Consider the following 25,804-nt stretch of genomic DNA (forward strand, 5'->3'; position numbering starts at 1 on the left):
CCTGCTTCACCTCTTGCTGGTGGGTCTTCTCCTTTAACCCTGTGTGCAGGGGCTGTTTGTTCTGGGGGCTCTAGCTACTCCAGAGAAAGGGGATCTGATCTAAAAATAGCCCTAGCAGCTGAGAGGGCATGTGTACTAAGCCCACAAAGGGGAGGGGAAAGGGCTAATTTTAGAAGGAGCCCATCCCCTGAGAAGGACCCAGGGAGAGAGACACAGCAGTGCCGGCATGGAGCGGTGTTATTAGATGACTCCCTTTGTGTGGATCTTTGCCCCCTGAAAACTGCATGTTCAGAGGGGTTAACGCCCAGGTTGCATGGGCTGGGCTCTGAGCCACCTCCCTGAGTCCCCTTTGCTGGCTACACGAGGGACCTCAGCCATGGGAGTCAGCTGCTTCAGCCAGCATTGCCCTCTTGGTAGCTATGATACTGCTTTGGTCTGGCACACCCCTGGGCTCTGCTAGCCCTGCAGGATTGGCTCCAGGACCCTGGGGGCCACTGCCCTTTAAGGTGACTGCATGGGCTGGGCAAACAAGCTGGGTCGAGGTTAGTGTGTGTGTGTCTGTGTCCTCTCCCCCCACCCTATCCCCCTTGCTGAGAAGCTTTGGAGCAGCACTGGCAGACTCCAGAGGGTGGTGTGTCCAGTCCTGCAGGTGGTGGCCCCACCAGACCTTGGCATGGGAACAGGATGGGGGAGGAAAGAAGGGGAGGGATTGGGGAGAAGTAAAATGTGATCCTCTGAGCCCCGGTGTGAGGAAAGCTCCCCAGAGCTGTTGTCTCAGTCCCCTAGGACCAGGTGAAATCCACCAGCATGCAATCTGACAAGACAGGTCGGCTGGCAGAGCTTCCTTATAGAATACGTTTGCCCCCTCCATTGATGCCTATGGGGTATCTATAGTGATCAGCCCTTTCTGGTAGGGCCTGCGGGGCTTCCCCAATAGAAGATCAACTGAGCTCATTCTATGCTCTTCCCCATCCCCTGCAGGATCTAAAGGAATCCCCTATAGAGGGGGAACTCACCCCCTTCTTCCCTCTATAGACCAAAGAGGTAGTAGGGACCATGGCCACCCAGCTGCTTCCTGCATAGGATCCATGGCCATCTCCCTCCCAACACTCCCCCCTTGCAGGGGGTGGATTGAATGCTCCTAAACCGATCCCTTCTCTTAGGTAAAGGGTCGGCATGGTTCTCTCCCCTGACAGCAGCATGTGTAGCTGTTGGCCTGTTGCTCTAGCTTTCATGGCAGTTCTCGCTGTTGCCCTTCCCCATGCAGTGCTGAGGAGCAATGCTGATCAGGCAGGAGTGTCTCTGATCCCCAATGTCCCAATGAACAGTGGGAGAGCAGCTGTGCTCTCTCCGAACAGATCTGCCTTCCACCCTGCCTCATCTCCATGTTACTTCGAAGCTCTTCTAGAACCCACTCCTTCCACTGGTGGGTCCTGTTCCTGAGGGCAACCTCTGTTGGGCTAGCCTAGGATCAGGAGTCGGGATCTCTTGTATGACCTGGGGCAGGTCTCAGCCCCGCTCCCTGCCTCAGTTTCCCTGTCTGCACAATGGAGATCCCAGGCGTGTTGTGAGGATCGGTACATCGGGCCATCATCAGCTGGTGTGAACTAGCACAGCTCAATTCAAGTCAATGGCGCTGCAGTGACTTCAGCCAGCTGGGGGCCTGACCTGTGCATTGGTATGAGGTGCTCAGACATGACCGTAATGGGGCGGGAGGCAGCGTATAAGCACCTAGATACATAGTGGGGAAACCACTCTGTCAGATCTGGTGTCTCTGGTTCTGAGCAGGGGCTGGAAATTCCCTCACCAGCCCCTGGGTTCAGTACCAAGAGGCACCGATGCCCGAACGCCCCTGAATTTCAGTGGCTGCAGAGGTTGCTCTGCAGTCTTAGGGTTGGGCCCTACAATCTGTAGCAGTTCACTGTAGTGCAAGCCCTGTCCAGACTGGGGAAAGGCAGCTCCCTCTCTGGAGAGCCTGATGTTGCTGAGGGCACAGCAGCTGGGGGGGTGCTTCCCAGCCTGGGTAGACAGATGCATTCGCTCTGCTCGAGCTTGCACACTGAAGTACGTACCCAGGGGGCCAGGTGGGTTTGTACTCGGCTGGCTAGCCTGCACTGCTGCCCATGCCACCATGGACCCACTGGGTATTTTTAGCACATTCGCTTGAGTGGAGCTAAGGCGACTGTCTGCCTGCATTAGGCTGGGATGCGCTACCAGGAGCAGTATGCTGATATAACGCACAATGAGCCCCTTGACTATGAGAAGAGGGATCCCCTAGCTGTGAAGCCAAGGCTCTGACTCGCAGCTCCCCGGGTGATTTCTTCTAGGATCTGCTTTCCGATCCAAGTGAACCGGCTACCGCGGGAGACGCTGCTGAGCGCCACGCTCTATGCTGTGCCCATCCCGCCTCCGGGGAGCTCCTCTGAGACCAACAAGCAGCGGCGGGTCCCTGAGGCTCTGGGCTGGGTCACCACCCCGCTCTTCAACTTCAGGCAGTACGTGCACCCTCCCTGTCCCCATCCCCTGGGCAAGGGGCTGGGCACAAAGGATATGTTGGAGGGTGTTTACCGAATGCACCGACTCAGCTGGGATACCAAACCCAGGGGATCTCCTGGTGCCAGAGCCCCACCCGCCTGGCACCAAGGTCGCTGAGTTGGCCCTTGTGTCAGGCTTGTTGCTGAGCCTGGCAGCAGCTGTCAAACCCAACCCACTATGGGCTGCTCCCATCCTGGAGGGGCTCTGCAATGAAGCCACCCGTACTCAGGAAACCACCGTCCCCTGGGTCCTCTCCTTGTTCTTAGCCTCAACAAAGCAGGTTCTAATGCCCAAGGCTCTAGATTCATAGATGCAAAGGCCAGAAGGGACCACTGTCATTATCTAGTCTGACTTCCTGTGTAACCCAGGCCAGAGACCTGCCCCACAATAATTCCTAGAGGAAGTCATTCAGAAGAACATCCAATATCGATTTAAAAATTGCCGGTGATGGAGAATCCACCCCAGCCCTTGGTAAATTGTTTAAAATGTACACCTTATTTCCCATCTGCATTGTCTAGCTTCAACTTCCAGCCATTGGATGGTGCTATACTTTTCTCTGCTAGGGAAGGTCATAACACCCTATCCCCTTCCTTTCTCCAGGGTCTTGACGTGTGGGCGGAAGCTCCTGGGCTTGTGGCCAGCAACTCAGGACAACTCCAGTGCCAGGTCGAGTGCCCCCAACTTCAACCAGCCCGACAGCGTTATCCTGCAGGTGAGTGTCTGACTCTCTGGGCCAAAAATCTTCCAAATGGGACTCTGGGTTTTGGATCCCTCAGTTTTGGGGGACTCAGTTAGAGCCGCCCTGGGCCTGGTTCTCGGAGGCAGCTGGGCATTGAAATCAGGTAGAGCTGGCAGGGCTCAGCACTCTCCTCTGCTAACCAGGCCCAAGGGGTCTCAAGCTGGACATCCTCCCATCTCTGGCCACTCTTGAAAACTCCTGTCCCAACATGCGCTGGGCTCGGTGTGAAACCTGGGGTGGATGCTGTGGGGGCCGGTCTCTTCTTTGCTCGTCCCAAAGGCCTGGTCAGGGACCTGGAGGTGGTGGCCCAATCACAGAGTGGGCTAGGAAGTGGATGCTATGCTCTGGGCTTCTGCCAAGTCAATAGTCAGATACAAAACATAACTATGTCACCTGTGATAGGAGCTGCCAACCTAATAGCTCGTCATCCGTGGGGGGGGCGGAAAAAAACCCTCTTGGCAGGTCCATAGATGCTCTGTATTTTCCCCTGGGCTGTTTCCTTTCTTCTTCCCCCCCTCCAGCTTGTGTCTGCATTCCCTCCACCCTCGGCTGTGCCTCTCTTTCTCTCTTTCCTGTGAGTGCTGGCGAGGATTCGGCTGAGTGCTCAGCGGCAAAACCAGCCCCGCACACAAGGCGCCAGCTGTGGCCCGGAGCAGAGGGGAAGGAGGCAGCTTTGGAAGACCAATATTCCAGCTGGGATGGATTGAGAATCTCCTCCCTGTGGGTTGCTGGGGCTGGCCTTAAAGGGGGAGGATTGCAGTGCAAACAGCGCTCGGCCCTGCCTTCTCTCTGCTCTGTTTGTCCTTACGGCTCTGGTCTTTCCTCTCTCTCCTGCTTCAGTGTCCAAGCCACTGGGGCTTCCCCAAAGCCATTGACAAATCCATCACAGTTTCAACTGAAAATGGGGCAGCTGGGTGGGTGGGCAGAGGGTCCTGCGTGACCTGTCGGTGAAGGTGCCTGCCTTGGCTGTAGCATGTTCCTGCTCTGCCCCGTCGGCTCCTCTTGCAGATAGGAGGAATGGCAGGGTGAGGCTGCAGCTTTCCAGGGCTGGGGCAGCTTCACCTCCTCTTCCTCCCTGAGGAAGGATCAGAATGGAAACTGGCCCCGTTTGTCCCAGCTTGGTCTTGGGGTGAACCAGCGTTCAGTGCAAGAAGGGAATGTGTTAGAGCCACAGCAGACGATGGCCCAGCTGTGAAAGTGGGACTCTTCCCCCAAACTCTTCCAGGCCAGGAAGGAGAGGATCCCCCAGCAGGAGCCTCTCCTTAACCTGACCGAGCCCAACAGGCAATGGCAGTGTTACCTGGGGTTTTCAGAACCCCCAACAGGGGCAACGTAACTATTTCACTCCAGGCGGTGTAAGGAATAAATCAACAGGAACACAGCACTTCCCTTTGATAAGATTCATGCAAGTCAGTGTGTTTTCACGGCAGTTCATTAGATTTAAGCACACACAGACATAAGCAATAGGTTTAGAACATCCGGAACGGTCTCAAGTAATTAACAGCAGGTTCGCAGTGGCCAGTTGCTCACCCCCCAGGGAAAAAGGGTGTCAGGGAAAAGGTCTCTCAAGATGGCTTCAGAGGACTACTCCCAAGCAGACTCTATTCACTAATCTTTTATAACTAACGTCTACAAAACACACAGGTCATAATGACTCCTACTATGTCGTCACTTTTCTAACTTTCAATAAACTTTTCATCTCAGAGGCATCTAGAATAGAGGTTTTCCAACCACCAAGGTTTTGAGTCTCAGTTGTTTACTTGTCTGTCCCCTCCTCCTATTCTGATGAATAGAAACTGCCAGCTCGATATGACCTTGCTTCTGAGAGCTTGTCTCCAAATTAACTCTTCACTATGTGGTGTTCTATTTCATTACTTCAGGGTGGCTGAATGCACATAATATAGTTGCAATTAACTGGCTCACATTCTGGGGTATACACACCCCTCAAATCCAGGGCAATGTCTTAGCACAGCAGAGGGGTGAGAGGACTGGTCCTCCATCTCACTGCACCAGCCAGTCACTAGCCATGCAGCTGGGACTCTGTGTCTGGTCACGCCAATCAGATGGGGACAGCCGGCTGTGCGTCCTTGTGTGCCCCTCACCCGCCTGTGGCATCCAGAACATGCAGGGGAGAGGAAGCAGTTGCTCTGTTGGATCCAGAGTAGGGAATGCTGGGAGTGGCAGGGACCAAGTCAGCTGGCCTGGCTAACTGGGCTCCAGACTGAGAGACTGTGCAGAGTGGGGTGAGCGGTGTGTCTCTTTTCTCACAGGTCCTTATTCCTAATGGCCCTTCGTGCACCTGGCCTGGAAGTTTCCCAACACTTCCCAGTTCGTGGCTCACTGGGTCAGTAGGGCCTGGCAGTGAGGCAGGCGTAAGGGCAATCCCGCCCCTGTCGGCTTCACGTTCCCCTCTGGGAGGGCCCCATGTGTGACGAGTTTCACAGCCTTACTAATGAGCGTTGCAATGGCCAGTTGAGAGAATACATAGCAATTGCACTGCACGTGGGGCTGCAGGAAGCCTGGGCATCTGCTTCAAAGCAGAAGCACAGGGCGAGGGGGTGTCGGCCTTCCCAGAATCCCACCTGCCGTGGGGGAGCAGTAACATGGGGTGGGGGATGCAGGTATCCTGAGAACACCATGTGCCTTGGGGTCAGTAATATGAGGCAAGAGCATCCCGAGTGTCCCAGGTGCCCTTGAGGAGGGCAGCAGCATCTTAACAGAGCCTTCTGGGTGACCTCTGACCTGCTCTTCCTCCCGACCTGCAGATCGATTTCCCAGCCTCTGCCTTCAACGTGAAGTTCACGAGCCCACCGGCTGCCGAGTTCAGCCCCAAGTACGAGTTCCGCAGCTTGGGCGAGGAGGACCAGCGCAAGCTGAAGGAGGTGATGCAGAAGGAATCGTTGTACTGGTGAGAGGCCGTGCCCACGTGGTGGGGGGATGCACACTCCACAGGGATGACATATGGGGAGGCGAGACCTCAGCCGAGATGGTGTCTCCAGCTCAGCTGCCGGGGGCTGTAGCTCACGGCACTGCACAACGAAGCAGTCACACGTGGATATCCATGACTGGGGGGCCCGCTGGGGTGGGTGGATCTCCACTGGGTTTTGTCCTCAGAAGTCTGTCTGTGGGAGGAGGGGTCTCTTGGGTCCTGATCGAGAAGTTGAAGGCAACAGAAAAGCTCCCTCTGCCTTAATAGCCTTTGGATCAGGGTCTGTGGCCAGGCAGGTTTGTGACTCTCAGGCCAGCCCGATCTCACACTCTTTCCCACCCCCCACCCCTGCCCTGCACACATGTGCTGCCTGTCAGCAGCAGGACCAGAGGGGAGTCATGTGAGGACCTGACCCTCATCTCTGGCAGGCTGGGGCCCCACTACTGGCAGTGCTGGTCCTGAGAACCACACAAGGAGCTGGGAAGCTCCCTCGCGAGTGGCGAGGGCTGAGGGTCAGGGATCAGGTTTGATGCTTCCGCGTGTGCAGCTGCCCCCCATTCTCCCTGTCTGAAGGCAGCTGTTTGCAGGCTGTTCACCTGTCCTTCCCCGGAGTGCCCCAGCCTTGTGGTCTGGCAGATGGCTGAGAGGGAAGAAACTGCCTTCTCCAGACGTGTGTACAAGGAAGGTGTCTCCAGCCGTCTCTCCTCCTCACCCCGCTTCCCCCCCTCCCCGCCCAGAGGCCCATGCCTCTGCATCACAGACATGTCTATAAACAGGAAGGATCGGGTGTCGCTGGCCACCCGCAAGGCAGCTCACTCCTAGGGCATGATCCCGACCAGCAGAGCAGGGAGAGGGGGGCAGTATCTGTACCTCTTTTTTAATGGACCGTGGGAAATGGAAAGGTCCCAGGGGACCTGGTAGGGCCCAGTGTCTTGGAGCCAGGCTGGGAAGAGCCAGCAACATTCTCCCTCTGTCAGTCATCCCCACACATGGCTCCACAGGGCGTCCACACCTCCTGCCAGGCTGCCCCGCATGTGCCTGCTGAAGCGGGGAGGTCCACCCCCAATCTAAGGTTCATTACAGCCCCTGTCTCATATGGCACCTGGCCCACCTCTCCCTCCTTCTCCTCCAGTTCTCCATCTCTAAGCACCACAGAGCCCTGGCACCCCCCCCCCAACCCCATCTCATCTCTCCTGCTCCCCCCCAATCCCTGTGGTTTTGGGGAGCTGACTCTTCCCCAAGCTCAGGGGCCATTCTGCATCCTTGCTCCCTCCCCACAGTCTCCTGTAGGCATGTACCCCTGGCTCCTGCCCCTGCCTTTGTGTGCCCTCTACAATAGCTCCGCCCCCTAAGGCCAAATCCAGAACACAGGCACATCCCGGTTGCCAGGTGCGATATCTGCCCCACAGCCACACGCCTCCTGCTGGCACCCACAGGCAACAAACTCTCTGCCAGCTGCTCCTGTGCTGGGCACAGCGTCTGCTTCAGCCTTCTTCTTCTTCTTCTTCTTCTTCGGAATGATCCTTATGACCATCGCTGTGCCGGGTGCTCTGCGAACAGAGAGGTGCTCACAGAGCGTCTGGGCTAAGCAAGGCCCGGGAGAGGTGGGCGGGGGAGGCAAGCGAGAGACTAGGGAGCTGGAAGCAGCTGGGGCAGGGTGGGGTTTGGAGACATCAGAGGGGAAGAGGCAGCAGAACTTGATATTGGTGCTGGGAGGAGGAGACTGAGACAATTGTCTTGGGAGAGAGAAGTAGGAGGGTGAGGAATTAAGTTCTGCAGAGACTGTTCTACCAGCACCCCGTCCCCCAGCTGTGGGGCGGGTTGGGCCTTAGTGCAGGGACGAACTTCCCAGAGCAGCTGGGTCCAGAAGAGCAATAAAAAGCCAGAAGTGGGCAAGCAAGGCCCAGCTCAATCCTCCATCTTCGTCACTCCCAGCTGGGGCTGTGGAGCTGGGTCCCAAACCCCCAGGCTGCACTTCCCACCCCATCCCCTGCAAAACACCCCCGGAATCCCAACTCCAGGTGGCATTGGGTGCTCCCCCTCTGGCAGAAGAGACAGACAGAGGCTCAGCAGAGAACAGCTGGAGGGCTGGACATGAGGCGTCCGAGCCCACTCCTGCTGGCCGGAATGCTGCCAGCCAGGTATGCTCCAGTCTCGGACCGAATGGGAATAAGGGGCCTTGCTGTCCCTGTTCCTTTGCCAGCTGATCCAGGCCACGTGGTCACCCCACACACGCTGCAGCTGTTGGCTTGAAACGGGACACTTCCTAGAGGAACAGGGCGCAGTGCTGGGAACCGGCAGAAGGCACCCAGCCCTTCCTGGCATTGTGCTCTGGGAGGGCAGTGCCCGGCCCGCCTGCTCCACAGCTCGCAGGTTCATTGCCAGGGTGGGTCGTTCCCACCTTCTCCTACGCAGGCAGTGCATTCGCTTTCCTTTGCCTTTGTTTGTTTGGGGCGAGCGCTGGAGTCATCGTGAAAGGGAGTGTCTGGGAATGGACCCAGGCCTGGGAGCTGGGAGGGTCGGTTTCCCACACCTCCAGCTCTGCTGATGCCCTTCAGTACCGATCTGCAGCCCCCAGCCCTGAGTTCCCCCCTACAGGCTCTGCCGATGCACCTCAGTGCCAGCCCCCAGCCTGCCCTCTTGCCGCTCTTAGCTCTCCGGAGCTGCCAGTCACATTGGACTGTGCACTGGTCTGTGATATGGAGAAATGTCCACTAGGCACGCAGGTTATGTCTGCCAGCTAGCCTGGGTAACAGAGTGCTGAAGCCACAGCAGCACGGTCTGTACAATCCTGCCTGCAGCCGGAAAATTGCTCAGGTGGCTAAAGCACACGCTGCTGCAGCTTCACTGCTCCGGGACCCAAGCTAGATCGAATCTAGCTCAGGTAAATCTACGAGAGCTGCAAGCGCACCCCATGATTGTAGTGGAGACACACCTTAAGTTGAGACCTGCCCAACTCATTTCACCGGGGCCACAATGCACTAGTGCTTCTGTAAGATCCAGGCCCAGGAGTGAGGGATTGTCACTCCCTGCAGTCACTGGAATGGAAAATCGTGTGCAGCCCAGAGGCTCCAGGCTGCTACCCTGCTGATCAGGATTTTCAGGGGGAGAGAACAGAGGGGGTTTGAAATTCCCCTTGTCTCACCTTCCTCAATTTCAATGCAAGCTGAAAATCAGCTGAGATGTGTCCGGAGGAATCCATGTCACTTGCCTCCGCCCAGCCAGCTGACCCCTGGATCTCTCAGGCTTGAGGTGAAAGGGTTTATGCTGCTTGATCAGGACTTGATCCAGCTGCCTTCCTCAGAAAACGGGATTGATTCAGAAGCCACTAAGCCGCATGCGTCTCAGGACAGTAGAGAGACAAGGTGGGTGAGGGAATATCTTTTATAGGACCAGTTTCCATAGGTGAAAGCGACAAGCTGCAGGTCTCCTCTTAGGCAGCCCTACCCAGCCCGAGTAACAGGAGCCAAAGTGGCTGTCCCAGGGTTGACTTTCCTGCTCTCTTGTGGCCACTCAGAGCACTGACCCTTTTATTTCTTGTCCCGCTCCTGAGATTCCTAGAGCCAGACTCTGTTCCCAGTAACACCAGTGTCAAGCCCTGTCTTCCGGGCACTTTGACCCTGGGCAATTGACTCCCCCGCTCCAGGCCTCAGGGCCCCGGGACGTCCAGCCAGGATGGAAACACACTGTTCTCCCAGGGGACTGAGGTCTGTGTCTTGTGACCTTTGCTGCCCTAGGCTGACGGACGCCGACCGGAAGAGACTGTGGGAGAAGCGCTATTTCTGCCACGAGCAGCCTGGATCGCTGCCTCTGTTGCTCACCAGTGCCCCCAGCTGGGAGTGGGCCTGCCTGCCTGACATCTACGCCCTGCTGAAGCAATGGACTTACATGCACCACCAGGATGCCCTCGGGCTCTTGCATGCAACGTAAGCCACTGCCTGGGGAATCCGTCCCGGGGGGTGGAGGTGCAGTGGGCAGAGATCCCTCCTTTCCCTCACCCCAGCCACTCACTGAGGGCTGTGGCTTCTGCCTCTCAGCCAGTCGCCGCATTAAGATGCAGCCACATCCTGTGAACATCTGAACCCCAAACAGTCCTAAAGCTGTGCTGTGTCAGGCTGGAGGGGAGGGGGAAGAATGGGGCTTGGGGGGACGTGGGGCGTGGGCTGGGCATATCTAGCACATGGGTTTAGAATCTTTGCCCACAGGTTGGGCATGGGGGAGGTGGACACAGACTGGCGACTGCCTACTAGTGTTCTCTTTCATATGGCAGCCACGACCCACTGCCTGGTAGTGAGCACAGTAGGGGAGCTGGGGGAACCGATCTAACAGGAACCCTCCCAGAAAATAAGAGGGTGGATAAGAGGACCAGAAGACTTTCTGGAGATGGGCCAAGCATCTCCGTTCCCATGTTTTGTGGCATTCCCAGTGGGATGATGTGGTTTGCCTGGGAGGCTGCGGCTGTGCTTTCCCCACAATGCGCCCATGAGAGGCTGTGATGGCAGCAGCAGACCCTCTGCAGGGACCCCAGCGGTCTCGTCTGCAGGCAGGTGGGCTGGGGTCCTCTGGAGAGAGCCTGCTGTGACCTCCTCCCAGTGATGCGGGGCTTGTGGCTGTAGGTTCCCGGATCAGGAAGTGAGGAGGACAGCTGTACACTGGATCGACTCCATGTCGGATGCAGAGCTGCTGGATTACCTGCCGCAGCTGGTGCAGGTGAGTCACTGAGTCATTCGGCCCAATGTGCACAGCATGGCCTATGGTTAGGGCCAGGCCCGTCCGACTGTCCTGCCTGCTGATGGAGAAATGTCCTTGCTTCTCCCCTCCCAGGCCCTGAAGTATGAGTGCTACCTCGACAGCCCCCTGGTGCGGTTCCTTATGAAGCGAGCCATCTGTGACCTGAGAATCACCCACTACTTCTTCTGGTAATGTTGGTGTGGGTGCTGCAGCCTTTGGGAGGGGTCTGTGCTCAGCTGAGGCCTGCCCAAGTGATGGGAGGTGCCTGGGGAGTGGGCATCCCACCATTTAACATCACCAGCCATGACTTGTCCCCCTCTTAGCCTGTGAGGTACAAGCCCCAGCTCCCCACCCTGGAGTTCCTGCACTGGGGAGAGTAGGAATGAGAGGGGTTGGGGGCCCCTTGTCCTGACATCTCCATGCTGCCCTCTTCCCCCAGGCTGCTGAAGGACGGACTCAAGGACTCCCAGTTCAGCATCCGCTACCAGTACCTGCTGGCAGCCCTGCTCTGCTGCTGTGGCAAAGGCCTGCGAGAGGAGTTCGACCGGCAGTGCTGCCTGGTCAACACCTTGGCCAAGCTGGCCCAGCAGGTTCGGGAGGCCGCTCCATCCTCGCGACAGGTTGGTGCTTAGCCTGTACCTCTGGGAGGGGCATGAGCGGCAGGGGGGTCCGACTGAAAGCTGCTTGCTTTGCTTACGGACAGCACTCCTCTGTCTGCAGGGAGCAGGCCAAGAGCGCTGGCTGTCAGGGGACCTCCCAGCTGCCCCAGTTCCCACCTCGCCCAGTGGGAGGCGCTGTCGGGAGCCATGTAGGAGTGCTGGCTGCAGCCCCACCCTTCCGGAGTTGCTGAAGGGTCATGGGATAGGAGCGTTGTTCCCCCTTTTCCTCCAACTCCCATCCCCCACTGAGGGGCCTTCCATACTCTACACATGTGCCGAGGCTCCCCCAACCTCCTCACCCATAATTCCTTGAGGTCACGGGCACCTCCCTCCAGTTGAGGGTGACTAGGCAGGCCTGCCTAGCGCCGCTCCTTCAGGGGTCACTGCGCAAAGCAGGGTTCCCAGGCATGGTGCATCCGCATTGCAGCTGGAGAGTGAGAAGCTGCCATTGCAAAGGGATTGCAGAGCTGCAGCTCCCCCTCAGCCAGTCGATCCCTCCGGGGGGCATTGATGCTGGAGTGGGTTGCTGGCAGGGCTGGCATGCTGGCAGGGATGTGCATGCAAGGCTGTGACCCACCCCTCCCCACGTCTCCGGCAGGCCATTCTCCGAGACGGGCTGGTCCATGTGAAACAGTTCTTCAGTGCCAATGGCTCCTGCCGCCTGCCGCTTAGCCCCAGCCTGTTGGTGAAGGGGATCGTGCCCAGGGTGAGTGACTGAGCCGGGGTGAGAAGGGAATCAGGACCCGGGCTGCTGGCCCACCTGCTGTAGTAGGGCTAATTCCCCCAGAGACACAGAATTCCAAGACAACGGATTCTAATGAGAAGACCTTTTGCACTGTCCATCCATCAGCTCTTCCCCCTAATCTACGTACCCCGCAAAGAGCACCAGTATCTGCCCGCGTACCTCAGACCCATGTGCTCCTGACCACCAGCCCTGTGTCTCCTCTCCACCTGCCCCAACATTCCAGATTGTCTCCTGATCTGCACCCCATCCCCACGCACCCACCCGCACCTGCCTCAGTGCGGTGTGTCCAGCTCTCTGCCTCCCCCGAGCAGCAGTGCCAATCTAGCTGAACCTTGGTGTGGATTTGGGGACGTAAGTCAAATGCCTCCAAGGACCTTGCATGAGCGAGGCAGAGAGAAGCCTGGTGACTGGCTAGTGCATAAATCCTCTGGCCCGAGTGTTGGGCCTGGTGGCTCTACGCATCACAGATAGCCAGGGCCCAGAGGTGGTGATCCCTGCAGCGGGCAGGTTGATCGATGCTGCTGGCCTACTGACAGGCAATGGACCAGTGGGAGCCTGTGTCCCCCGGCAGACTGAGATCATAACCCTAGGATGCTCAGGGCTGCAGCAATGTTCATATCCCCAGGTAGCTCTGGTTCTTTCTGACAGTCTCCTCCTTCCCTCCCTGGCGGCAGGACTGCTCCTATTTCAACTCCAACGCCGTGCCCCTGAAGCTCTCCTTCCAGAACGTGGATGCCCTCGGGGAGAACATCCGCGTGATCTTTAAGGTGAGCCCTGCTGCCGCTGCTTATCCGGTTGGCTCTGTGTCTGCACCTCTGGCACGCGGTTCTGATCAAACAGCCATTGCTGAGGCTTCTGGGTCAAAGTGCGGAGGAGTTCATTGCAGAGTAGTAGCCAGTAGGGCACGTCCTCCTCTCTGGCTGCTCCCGTCCCTGCAGCAGCTGTGAGACCAGCCGCTTGTCAAGCAAAAAGTGAGCAAAGGTCTCCGAACGGTGATGGGAACCAGCTCCACCGCAAGCCATGGCTGCGTGACGAACCTAGTTCCCCGAGAAATGCCCTCACTAAATAGCAAGATGGGGGGGCGCCCTCTGGATACCGTCAATGGAAGGCACTTGAGTCTAGTTCTTCACCCACAAAGTCCCTGCCACAGAAGGTTTAAAAAGCCAGTTGGATCATGTAGCTCATGGGCAGTGTCGTTCCCTACAATCTATTCCCCCAGGCTGGTGCTCAGTCCCGCTTTCAGTGTCCCAAGTGAGGAGGCTTCCACCCCTTCCCTATTCCACAATCTGGACCTGACTGTTGGCACCTCTCCCTGATGTTCCCACTTGCTCAGCTCCCACAGAATCGCATCTGTCCCCGAAAAAAGTGAACCCCCTTAGCCCCAGACACATGGTGGAAGAGACTGGTCCTGCATTCATAAATCGTGGGGTTTGGGAAGGCTTTGCTGGGCAGGGACAGAGCTGGCAGTGCCCTCTTTAAATCTGAGAAGAGCCTCTGTGGGGAGGGTGCGAGATCGCTCCTGGGAGAGGGAACCCCAGAGAGGGAACAGTGAGCTGTTGCCTTCATGGAAACACGCCAGTTGTGACCATGCACCTTCCCTCCTGTGACTGCCAGTGTGGAGACGACCTCCGGCAGGACATGCTGACGCTGCAGATGATCCGGATTATGAATAAGATCTGGGTGCAGGAGGGGCTGGACATGCGCATGGTCATCTTCCGCTGCTTCTCCACTGGCCGGGGTCGGGGTAAGTCAGAGCCCGGGTGTGACTGTCTCCCGCTTCCCTCCCAGGAAGTTGCTGCTCCTCTGGGGCTGTGATGCTCTCGGCATGGGGCCATTGTCGGGAATCCAGCGGCTGCAGAGCCAGGATGAACAGTGCTCGAACTCAGCAACTGTCCCTTTGGGTGTCTCTGTGCTGCCACCAGAGGGAGATGCTGCGGAAGACTCTTACGGCCCGATTTTCAGAGGCGGATTTTGGTCCGTGCAGCTGCAGACATTCAGCCCTTCTGCAAATCAGGCCCGAAGTGCCTCAAGTCAGGCTCTCAAATGAAGGCATGCAGATTGGTGATGGCTGGCCCCGAACGCTGACCTCTCAGAGGGCTGCTGAGACTTTGAGGACCCAGGCTGGGATCTCTCTGTGCCACCCGGGGCAGGGGGAGGGTTTGGACGGACAGAGTGAGTGGCGATTCTGGGTGCTGACCCTGGTACCTGCTGCCTCCCCTTCCAGGCATGGTGGAGATGATCCCCAACGCAGAGACTCTGCGCAAGATCCAGGTGGAGCATGGGGTGACGGGCTCCTTCAAGGATCGCCCCCTGGCAGACTGGCTGCAAAAGCACAACCCCACGGAGGATGAGTACGAGAAGGTAGTGACGTGGGAGTGCAGCGGGGTGACTTTGGAATGGAAAGGGGTCGTACAAATCCCTCTGTAGGGAAGGGAGCAGGGGTCCGAGGGAGGCAAATAGCCTCTGCAGTTTGGGATGATGCACAAACGAATGCACCTTCCAATATGCTTAACTTCTTGTAAGCCCTCCACATAAACAATGGCCGACAGATGCACCCTGAGCCTGGCTCGGGCATGGCGCTGGGCTTTGTTTAGGCCCTTTGGTAAGTGAACTTGATCTTGACCTTTTGCATAAAGCAAGCCAGCCAGATGCACCTGTGCTCCTGGATTGTGCCTGCATCTAAGGACAAGCTGGACGGATGGTCTAGATATACTTGGTCCTGACTTGGTGCAGGGGCCTGAACTCGATGGCTTTTTGAAGTCCCTTCCAGCCCTGCGTTTCTGTGATTCTGTACCCACAGGTTTGTTTATATGTAGGACCTACAGCAAGAGTGCAAAGGTTTTTTTGTTTTTTTTTAATGCTTTGTTACTTAAAACAAGTTCCTGGTGAAAGCAGGTGGGGGAGCTGAGCAGCATTAAGTGCCCCCCTCCACCTCACGGACCAAGCTTGCTCCTGAGAGTGACTAAACATTCCCATGCTCTCTCCCCTTCCTCTCAATTCCTTTTTGAAGTATCTCTCCCTCTCTTCCCCTCTCACCTGCTTTAACCCCTTCTCCCTCTCCCAGGCAGTGGAGAACTTCATCTACTCATGCGCCGGGTGCTGCGTGGCCACCTATGTGCTGGGGATCTGCGACCGGCACAATGACAACATCATGCTCAAAACCACCGGCCACATGTTCCACATCGACTTCGGCAGGTTCCTGGGCCATGCCCAGATGTTTGGCAACATCAAAAGGTGGGTGTCACCCACAGGCGCCTGGCAGAGGGGTGATACCTACAATCCCATTGTATTGCACGCTGGAGCAGAACTTAGCCCTGGCTCCCTTTACCAAATATCTTCTCCCTGCAGCTGTTGTGCTCGGGATGGCCATGTTTCTGTGAGACTACAGGGCTACAGTTTGTACTGTGGATACAGTGGTTTGGAAGGTCTGCTGTGCGGCTGTCAGGGAGCCTGGCTGTTCCCAGCTGGATCAGGGTGTCTTTTGTCGGATGCAGGACAGACTGGAGTGGCTATCTGTTCCATTTCCCATCGTCGACCCCTCTGCTCCACACCCTGTGCTGATCTGGGCATGCGTGTCTCTTTCTCTGGTGCAGGGATCGGGCCCCGTTCGTCTTCACCTCGGACATGGCCTATGTTATTAATGGTGGTGACAAGCCCTCCAGCCGCTTCCATGACTTTGTGGATCTCTGCTGCCAGGCGTACAACCTGATCCGCAAGCATACCCACCTCTTCCTCAACCTGCTAGGCCTGGTGAGAACACGGGAGGGTTGCCCTGGTCCAGGCACCGCGGCGGCTTTGCTCTCGCTGGGCCTCATTACCAAAGGATCTCCAAAGAGCAGGCCACCCTCCGTGCCCAGGCCTTGAGATGCCTCCCACCCTCAGTGCTGGGAAAATTCCCTTCCCCCTCTGAGTCTACAGCTGCCCCTTGGCCTCTCGGGTTCTGCCCCCTACCCTGGGCTCTTGGGTCCCATCTGACAGCGCTATGAAAGCAGCATGCTCCACCCTTGGGGGGAGGCATGTGCTTAGTGTCATGCAAGCCCCCCTCCAGCTGTCTGAAGTGCGGCAATGACTGCCTGATCATACGGAACTCACGCCGCTGTCCTCACCCACATGAGTGACTTGGATCCAGGCAGACACACCCAGCGCTGGGCTGGGCTCGCTAAGTACATCTCATGGGGTGTGGATGTGAGTGATGGGGAGAAGGCCCCTGTCCCTCTCCACTGAAGGAGACTTCAGTGGGGATGCTGGACAGGCCATCTTGACCCGCACCTGGGCCATGTTTAGCATAGAGGCCCCAGGATCGGCTGGTCCATCTCTCTCTCCCTGCTCCTTCCCCACCTCTGGGCGCCTGGCACTGACCTGGCTGCCCTGCTCCCCAGATGCTGTCCTGTGGTATCCCGGAGCTCTCCGACCTCGAGGACCTCAAGTATGTCTACGACGCCCTGCGGCCGCAGGACTCCGAGGCTGATGCCACCACCTATTTCACCAGGTAAAAGAGTGCACCTGGTGCTGGGCGACAGGTGGGGAAGGGGAAGGCGCCCCTCTGTCACCAGGGAGAGATGGAAGGGCCTTCAGTGGCTGTACACCCCACTCCTAGGAAAGGAGCCCGGCTCTTTGTGTCTCAGCATCCCTGGTTGAGGGGCCTTTGTGCACTCAGGAGAGTTTAGGGGCCTGGGTGCCAAGAATGGCAGCTGCCTTTGGCCCAGGATGGCGTCCCCCCTCTCTCACTGTGACGCTGCCCTCCCTCATTGCAGGTTGATCGAGTCTAGCCTGGGCAGCGTGGCCACCAAGCTCAACTTCTTCATCCACAACCTGGCGCAAATGAAGTTCACAGGCTCGGACACCCGCCCTGTGCTTTCCTTCGCCCCCCGCATGCACACACTCAAGACAGCTGGCCGGATCCGCGACGTCTTCCTTTGCCGCCATGAGAAAGTCTTCAACCCCAGCAAAGGCTATGTGAGCACTGCAGCTCTGCTTCTTCCGGATACGTGCCGGGGGAGATGAGAGATCTGGGAGAGGGATTCTGTGCTGGGGGGTGGGTTTGGAGGAAGGCCCGGTCTACTGCCATTCAGTGGAGTCCTAGGGGCAGAGAGACAAACCAAATTAAGGCTGCTGCAGTGGTTCCTGATTCTGGCCTCACTAGGAACATTTAGTGGTTTAGAGGGGGCAAACCCAGTCCTCTGGAGGAAGGGAAATGTGGGACCTATCAGTGGATGGCTGCCCTCACATGTATGATTTCATTAGAACCCAGATCTCTCCACTTACCCTTCCATGAGGCCTTCAAAGGTGACTTGACTTGAATGTCTGCCTCCCTTCAGACGCATGTTCCTGAAAACTTTCCCCAGCTTTTAACAGGGTCTGAAGTGATGCCAAAAGAAACCATTTAACCTCTGTCTGATTTTCAAACTTCTTGCATTTCAGTGCATGCACGGTGGGTCTGATTCTGAGCTAATCTGGATGTCAGTTGGGCTACTCCCGATCTGTCCTGGTAATAAGTTAGATCAGACGCAGGCATGCCAGCGGTAACAGGCTCTGCCTCCCTGTCTTGCAGACGTACGTTGTGAAGGTGCAGCGGGAGAGCCCCTGCGAGGTCACCTATGTCCAGCGTACCTTTGAGGAGTTCCAGGAGCTGCACAACAAGCTACGCCTCATCTTCCCCTCCTCCCACCTGCCCAGGTAGCCCTGCTGCCCCTCCTCTCTTCCTCAGCGCCACTTCTTGTCCCACCCCCAGAGAAAAGGGGCTGTGCTCTGCAGCTGGTTTGGGGCTTGGTTCATCTCTGGGCAGGTGCATGCTGGGAGGAGGGGATGCACCTCCCTCATGGGCTTTGCCTGCCTCCAGGCAGCACCCACGATGACAAGTCTCCCCGTGGTTTGTTTGTTTGTTTGTTTGTTTTTCCCCCATGCTGCTTCCTGGCTTTCCCAGACCACTGTAACTTGACTCAGCCCACTACAGCTGTCCCTGGCTCCAGACAGCACCCACCCAGACTGAGCTCTTCTTGATTCTCTTGGTGCTGAGAGACACCTGTCAGGATCCAGCTATCCTTGGCTTTAGGGCCCTCCCACCCTGCCAGTATTCCCTGCCCACCCATCCTCCAGTTTTTGCTGGCAGCACCTGTCCAGATTGGCCCGGAAAGTCCTCTAGATTCTGTTGCTGAGAAACAATCGACTCGGCACCATTGTGGTGTGATGTGCCTCAGTGCAACACTGGCTGCCTCTGGCAAGAGCAGCTGACTTAGGGGTACTACTGCTTCAGCAGTGCATTCTGCTGCCCTCAACTGGGGACTTGCTAACTGTTCTCTCTCTCTCTCTCTCTCTCGCCTACACCCACACAACTGGTCAGTTTTCCCAGTAGGTTTGTGATCGGCCGGTCACGAGGCGAGGCAATGGCCGACAGGAGGAAAGAGGAGCTGAATGGCTACATCTGGCATCTGATCCACTCAGCCCCAGAGGTGGCTGAGGTAAGATTCTCTTCTCAGCGCCTCTCAGTCTACGGTGGAGAAGGGATCTAGCATACACGGCTTAATAGATAACACTCCCTTCTAGAACTTATCTAGTGAGTATAGCAAGTGACTAAGGGAAAGGATTCCTGGGCCCTTTTCCAGACTGTGTTAGTGAGAAGTGGGCAAGTCATGTCTCTCTGTGCCTCAGTTTCCCCATCTGTAAAACGGAGACAGGAACATGAGCTTTGATCCCAGGGAGCTTGCAAGTCTTAACTTAATTCCAGTTTGTAAAGTTATTTGAAGATCAGACACGCCATCGAAGTGGTGAGTTGTTCCTCTGGCTTGAGATTCTGGAGGATGGAAGGTGCTATATTAATAACTGGTGGTGGCGTTACATATCTTGCTTTGAAGTTTGCGGAACATGCTTACGGATGGAGAAAAGAGCCTGTTACCTCTGTTGTGTAATACAAGCCAGACTTGTGCTATTCTTGCCTTGCAGTGTGATCTTGTGTATACGTTCTTCCAACCACTCCCGCGGGATGAGAAGGCTGCAGGCACCAATCCAGCTCCAAAGCCCGCAGGTATCACTATTCATTGTATATGGTCCATCTAGTCTGGTATGGAGGCCAATATCAGGCGTGTCAAAGGGAAGGTGTAACACACCCACGCAATGTACCTGTACTATGCTGTACTAAACCACAGCGGCAGATTCCTTCCTGACCCCTTGATGGAGCAGGAGAATGAGGGTCAAAGTAGTGGTTACCTAAAGGAAAAACAGCCCCTCCAGGGGATTCCATTGTGGTGATGTTGGGTATTTAGAAGCACGACTTTTACGCTTCTTCCTAAGAAGCTGGCATGTGGTTTCGAATTGCTGCTGCACCGCTGTGTCGCTGCTAGGTTTCTAACCTGTGCTGGCCTCTGTAGCTCACCCCCTGTGCTGGTAGGCACTGCGCCCTATCTCTTTCCTTTGCCTCTTTCCAGATGCCACGTGGTCCCGGCCCATCGGGAAGGTGGGAGGGGAGGTGAAGCTCTCCATTTCTTACAAGAACAACAAGCTCTTCATCATGGTGATGCACATCCGAGGCCTGGTAGGTGCCTGTAATCCCAGCAGCAGCCATGGCTGCTGCGCAGGCTCTGTCTGTATCCTGGTGCCGTGGAAATGACTGGGGGTTTTTTTGGTCTCTCCCTCTTGTAGCAGCCTCTCCAGGATGGGAATGACCCTGACCCTTACGTCAAGATCTATCTCTTGCCTGACCCCCAGAAAACCACCAAGAGAAAAACCAAAGTGGCTCGGAAAACCTGCAACCCCACTTACAATGAAATGGTACCATCCAATTCCCTTTGACCCTCATATAGGGCTCATGGAAAGAGCATTCAGCTGTGATGGGGTTAGGTTAGATCTAGGGCCAGCTAAGTGAATCTTTGTCATCTTTCCCGGACGAGGGTGGACTCCAGTTGCCTGCCACTACTAGTGCACTGGCTGGATTGCTTGGGTCAGTAGGGATCAAAAATCGCCGCTGACTGAGGAACGTTCAGCAGTTTGTCAAATGAGCTGGTGTCTCAGACCAGTTTCCAGGGAAAAGGGCCCATCTCCTATCTGGTCCTCTCAGCGGAGAGGCCAAGCACTGAATGGCTCATGGAGACTGAGCTACACTCTCCCTCCAGAGCATGGTTGGGGCAACAGCAGGGACTCCCCATTCCGTAACCGAGAACTTCCTTCTCCAGGCTGCCAAGGTACCGCGTTCGGACCGGTAAGGGCCTTCCCCATTCTCTGTCTTGCAGCTCGTCTACGACGGGATTCCCAGAGGAGACCTTCAGCAGCGGGAACTGCGCCTGAGCATCCTGAGCGAGGAGAGCTTCTGGGAGAACATCCTTCTCGGGGAGGTCTGCATTAAGCTACGGGACCTGGACCTGACCCAAGAGAAGATGGGCTGGTTTGAGCTGGGCTCCAGGAGCCAAGGGACCATGTGAGGAGAGCAACAGCAGTGGCAGTGTCTTTGGAACCACGTCAGCCCTGCAGTGCTAGGCCGTGGGAATGGGCGCGAGTCCCAGGAGTTGTATCCTGGATCCAGATGGATTTTGTTTTCTGCAAGCAGGACCTAGAGACAAACCCTCTCTCTGCAGATGAAGCTGTTCATTTTTGGGGGTGGTTTTTTGTTACATTTTCCCTGTAGAAACTGGGAACTCAACATCGCAATAGGAAATCCTATTGTGACTTGAAAAGGCTGCAGTCTTTTTTTTTTTTTTTTTTAAGTTTACCTTGTGTCAAGGGAGCAACAATGAGGGAGGGGGGAATATCGGGGACACTTTTTTTTTTTGAGATTTTTATTTTTAAAAAATAATGAAAAGTAATTTGTGTCCAGATGGGACATGAGGCTTTGATGAGAAGAGACCTGTGGGTGTGGAGGGAGGAGAGATACTTCATCAGTAAGGTTCTTATTGGACTGTCTCTAGGGAGTTTGTTTTAAAAGAATGTATATATCCATAGGAACTTCTGGGGGCAGGGGGGACCTAAAGGCCACAAGCAGCAGATAAGCCCTCCTTGTCTCTGGTTTAGGAGGTGGTATGCTAGGATCCAAGCTGCCTCCTCTGTCCATCTCAGAGAATTTGCTTCCAAAGGAGAGCTGTATAATTTGTGAATGTGTAGAGCCTTCTGTTCTGGATTCCCGCCAGAGAGCATGCAAGTCTGTGAACCTTGCTCCTGGGGAATGACTGTCACAGTTGATTATCTCCCCTGCCCCCTGAAAAAATGCCAGCAATATTCACTTCAATTCCAGCTGTGCTTCACTCCCCAAGGCCCTTTACTCTGGCCTTGTGGCGATGTTGGACATTCAGAAGCATGACTTTTACCATACTTGGCTGTCCATGTTTTTCTTTCCCCCCCCCCCCCCCCGGGTCCCCTGCTCACTAGATTGAATTGTTCCAAGGGAGAAGCAGCAGCGGAGACTTTGCGAGGGGCTGGGCTGGGCTAAGTCTTAGGGGTAGAGGCAGTCAAATCTTGGAAGCGGGAGATGATCTTATCCCTCATTCAGGTGACTTCTGGAAATTGTTCCTTGGAGCTTGAGATTCCACATGAAGGAGCTGGTCACTTGGAGCTCCACCACTTTGTACCAAATAGGGGTGGGGCTTGTGCAATGCCAATCTGCCCCTCTGGGAAGGGTGGGGCTTGCTCACTGATCAGAATTACGCTGGTATTGAGCACGATGCCATTTCTACTGAGACTTTTCCATGCCTGGAGGAGAAGGAGCCACTGATGGTCACGCAAAGAGCAGAGAGGCTCTGCTCTTCCTCTCGTCAGCCTTTCAGGGGAGAGAAACATTTGTAGAAGATATGATTTTTTTGTTTTTGTTACATTCATATTGTGTGTGTCTGTGTAGAGGGGAAAGGAAATACCCCCTTCTTAACCTTTTTTGGTTTTTAAAGATCTAATTCCCATTGTAAAAATGATTTTAAAGGATGCCTGTTTCCACTTGGTGTCAGAGAGGGGAGAGCAGGCGAGAGGGCTCCGTCCATGGGGCAGGCAGAATAGTGGGGTTGCCCTAAACTGCAGAGTTCAAGAGCTCAGGCACCTCCCACCCCAAGCAGCTGTCTCCCTCCCCTGTCCCCTCTTCTCTCCCTCCCCCCCGAGGTGTCAATGGTGCTTTGTTTACAGTGAGAATTCCGTAAACAGATGAAACATTTCTCAGGATCGAGAATATGAACTTATCTTTATATTAAAAGTTTTAAATATTGTATCTAGTAGGTGAATGGGTTTAAATAAGCTGGGGTTGAGGAAAGGATCCCCCCCTCCATGCCATGGTATTGACTAGTTGCAGATGTGTTGGGCGGTGGCATCTCTGAACCTCCACCGGTGGGTTTGGGAGAGGTGCATTAAGGAGATGTCCTCACATATAGCCAAGTTCTTCAGTCAACGCTCTTTCCCCCACAATCTGTGTTGGGGTGCAGTTCGGGCTCCTGAAGAGGCACCTTTCAGATACCTGCATCTCGCTCGGTTGTAAAATAGTGGCATTAAAATAAAAGGAAATGAAATACAATGGAAGAACGTGTGGCCTCATGAATCCCCAAAGCCAGTGTCATAAGGGTGGACCTGCCCACTGAGCAGCAATCTTGGCATTTCAGAATCACGCCGGTGAGGCTGCTACTCTGTGAAAGTGGCTGTACTGCACTCCAGCCCAGCGAAGCGGGGGCAGACACCGTATCTCTGTGTTTCTGGGACACGCTGGAGAATGGGAATGAGGTAGGGAGCCTTTTGCCTCTATGACATCAAATCCCGACCAGCTCAGTAGTGAATGAAACTAGATACCAAGGGATGGCTACCTACTTGCCTTTGCGAAATGATTTTGGTGGATCTCAGCCCACTTTCCTAGGGAGAGGACCCTATCACAGAACTGCCATTGCTGTTCGCTCTCTTGCTTGCAATCTCAGCAGAGAGGCCAAGGACTGAAGGCCCCTTTTCATCCCTCTAAGTCAGAGTTGAGGCACACTGATGGGGCCCGGAAATGGGATCTTGCCCTGGGGCTGTTTTGCCTGTTATAAAGAGAGGATTCCAGTCCCCTTAGTTGTCAAACCAGTGCTCACTAACACTAAATCAAAATGTAAAAGGGGTCTAAAGAAACCATATTAAAAGAGAGAAGATGAAAACCTAACATAGGGCACGGAGCAGAGGAGGAAAAAGTAAACCACTCTCATGGAGAAACGGGAGTTCGCTCACAGTATCCATTCCTTGTGAGCGTGCTGGGTGGAGAATGGAAAGGCCAGCACAGGCTTCCGCACTTACTGAAGCGGCTTTATTATTGTCCGACACTGTTGCTACAGCAACACACAATCCACGTTACAAACATACTTAGTTCTTAAACTACCACCTGTAATTACAACTGCCGAGGGGCTGTATCAGTCATAGCTACAGCATGCTCCCATGCGTAACTGGAATGCGGAGGAACCTTTTGCTGTTACCATGATGCCAGGCCGGGATGCATGTTAGCTGCTGCAGGGAGGCTGGGGCTGAGGATGGCTGTTCCTTGGGTTGGGCTTGCAGGAGTGTGAACGGCAAGATACTGCTAACAGATTTAACCCTTTGAGGGAAGTGAGACAGCAAATTAACCCTTAGAAGCTCAAGGCCTCATGGTGTACTTCCACACCAACTCTCCGTCCTCCTATGCCTTCATCTGTCAGGAAAAAAACAAGGTTTAAATTAATCCTGCACCTCAGGCTGAGTCTAAGGCCTGGTCAGGTTATGTCTGTGATTCAGCAGAGAGTGCCACTAGCAGAGCGGAGCAATGTGGATTACAAAGCGTGCGCTTACATGCAAGGAGCTGAAAGACACTGAGCAAACCGAGAACACAATGTAATAGTTTAATTGGGTCTTTTTTTCTCCTCGCACACCTAAGAAACAATGATTGCTAGGTTAATGATGTTCTCCAGCCCACCTATTGCTAAATGCTGGCTTTGGAGTGACCTGAATGCCTCACCCTTACTAAATGAATATTTTGAAGGGTAGAATTTCTTAATTACCAGTTACAATTTTAATGAACACACGGCTCAACATTAGCCGCTCCCTACACTACAGCTGACACGAGGATTATTAATGCTCTGGCTGGTCACTTATTTGGTAAAATAAGGAAATTAACTGGCTATTTCCTGTCCACCGGGACTTGTTGTGTCAGTATTGGAATTTTCATTGTAACTGCCTGTCTTTCAGTTTGCTCACTAACAAAAATTAAACGTCATCCCCATCAGTATGAGTTTTAGTGGGGAAATTATAGTAATATATATTTTACTATGTCTGTGGGAGGATGAACAAAGAGACTATTCTTTCCGTAGGAGTAGCAGGGCAGTCTCTCCACTAGTGCAGATACATAATGTTCTTTCAGCAGTGACAGCTTGGTCCTTGAAAATACACCAGAAGCTTAAGAGGAAGAGCTAACGAGAACCAACTCTCGGCACCTTTCACCTGTGGAGCTGTAGCTGCTTTATCACACACCTGAGCTATAAATAAGTATCATCCTTTATTTTATAAACAGGGAAACCGAGGCAGAGAGTCTTTCAGGCCTAAATTTTCAAAAGTAGTCACTCAGTTTGGTACCTTAATTTCTAGGTGCTCAATGTGAGATGGCTTTGGCCTGATTTTCAGAGATGCTGAGCACCCACTAGTCTAGCTCAAGTCAGCGGGAGCTGCATATGGTTGGTACCTCCAAAAATAATTTGGCCACCCAAAATTAGTGGACTCTATTGATACTGTGTGTAGAAAGAACGAGCCTAAGACATAAGGCCTTGTATAAGGGGCTTGATGTAAGGCCTAAAGCCTGAACTAAAGTAGGCCGTGCCAATATAAAGCAAAGTGAGCAAAAGTCAAGCTGTGAGCAGAAGTCAGGCCCTGCCGCATACATGAAGTTGGCAAGAATAGGGCTGGAGTTGCAAAAACCCAACATATTCACATAAACCCATTCCAGGAGGGTAGCACCAGAACATACAGGGTTATGTGTGAACGCACTCTCCAAAGACGATACAAGGACACACTGACCCCTCTTAAAGATAATGTCAGGCTGACAAAGTGATGACTATAGATGTTTTGATCTAACTTACATGTACAAGATAAAGGGTGGTAACTAATCACCTCCGAGGGGCAATAAGTAACTTGTTCGTATCAGTGTATAAAAGAGGGGTCACAGGGTCTGTGTCTTTGTCCGAACAAGGGGGGAATGGAAAGTCCTGCCATTCACTGAGCTGCATCCATTGTCATGGGCATACATGTCCTAGTATAACTGTAGACACTGATCCGGGGAGCAAGGATTCTGCTTTGTGGCCAATAAACCTGGCCGAGTACCTTCACTACAGAAACAGAGTCTGTGGTCTTTTGGGCAGTTCGATTGGAGCCTGCTGTACGAACTATCTGGCCTGAGCCAGTAAAGCACGCAGGGAGAACCCAAATGCAGGCAATGACTGACTAGACTGGTGACCCTGACCACTGATCTGAATGTAAGTGAGCCGTCCTCTGTAGGAATCACAATCTAACCTGGCAGAAAGCGA

The 25,804-nt window shown here is 54.7% G+C and overlaps 1 protein-coding gene across 1 annotated transcript in view; it reads left to right on the forward strand.

Annotated features, from left to right (window-relative positions):
* The window catches only part of PIK3C2B (phosphatidylinositol-4-phosphate 3-kinase catalytic subunit type 2 beta), a 74,991-nt gene extending 52,171 nt beyond the window's left edge, over positions 1-22,820 (forward strand). The window contains exons 13-33 of the mRNA XM_084611468.1: positions 2,328-2,495; positions 3,136-3,247; positions 6,040-6,182; positions 9,941-10,129; positions 10,820-10,913; positions 11,028-11,122; positions 11,374-11,554; positions 12,192-12,299; positions 13,013-13,105; positions 13,953-14,082; positions 14,563-14,699; positions 15,403-15,572; positions 15,932-16,088; positions 16,718-16,827; positions 17,093-17,294; positions 17,890-18,014; positions 18,679-18,796; positions 19,278-19,359; positions 19,760-19,866; positions 19,974-20,102; positions 20,561-22,820. Of these exons, the coding sequence (XP_084467594.1) occupies positions 2,328-2,495; positions 3,136-3,247; positions 6,040-6,182; positions 9,941-10,129; positions 10,820-10,913; positions 11,028-11,122; positions 11,374-11,554; positions 12,192-12,299; positions 13,013-13,105; positions 13,953-14,082; positions 14,563-14,699; positions 15,403-15,572; positions 15,932-16,088; positions 16,718-16,827; positions 17,093-17,294; positions 17,890-18,014; positions 18,679-18,796; positions 19,278-19,359; positions 19,760-19,866; positions 19,974-20,102; positions 20,561-20,749 (2,839 nt within the window). The 3' untranslated portion in view covers positions 20,750-22,820. The remainder of the gene's footprint in view (positions 1-2,327; positions 2,496-3,135; positions 3,248-6,039; positions 6,183-9,940; positions 10,130-10,819; positions 10,914-11,027; positions 11,123-11,373; positions 11,555-12,191; positions 12,300-13,012; positions 13,106-13,952; positions 14,083-14,562; positions 14,700-15,402; positions 15,573-15,931; positions 16,089-16,717; positions 16,828-17,092; positions 17,295-17,889; positions 18,015-18,678; positions 18,797-19,277; positions 19,360-19,759; positions 19,867-19,973; positions 20,103-20,560) is intronic.
* Positions 22,821-25,804: the final 2,984 nt, after the last annotated feature.

Source organism: Lepidochelys olivacea (assembly GCF_965140295.1).
Source record: "Lepidochelys olivacea isolate rLepOli2 genome assembly, chromosome: 21".
In the NCBI taxonomy this organism is placed as follows: Eukaryota; Metazoa; Chordata; order Testudines; family Cheloniidae; genus Lepidochelys; species Lepidochelys olivacea.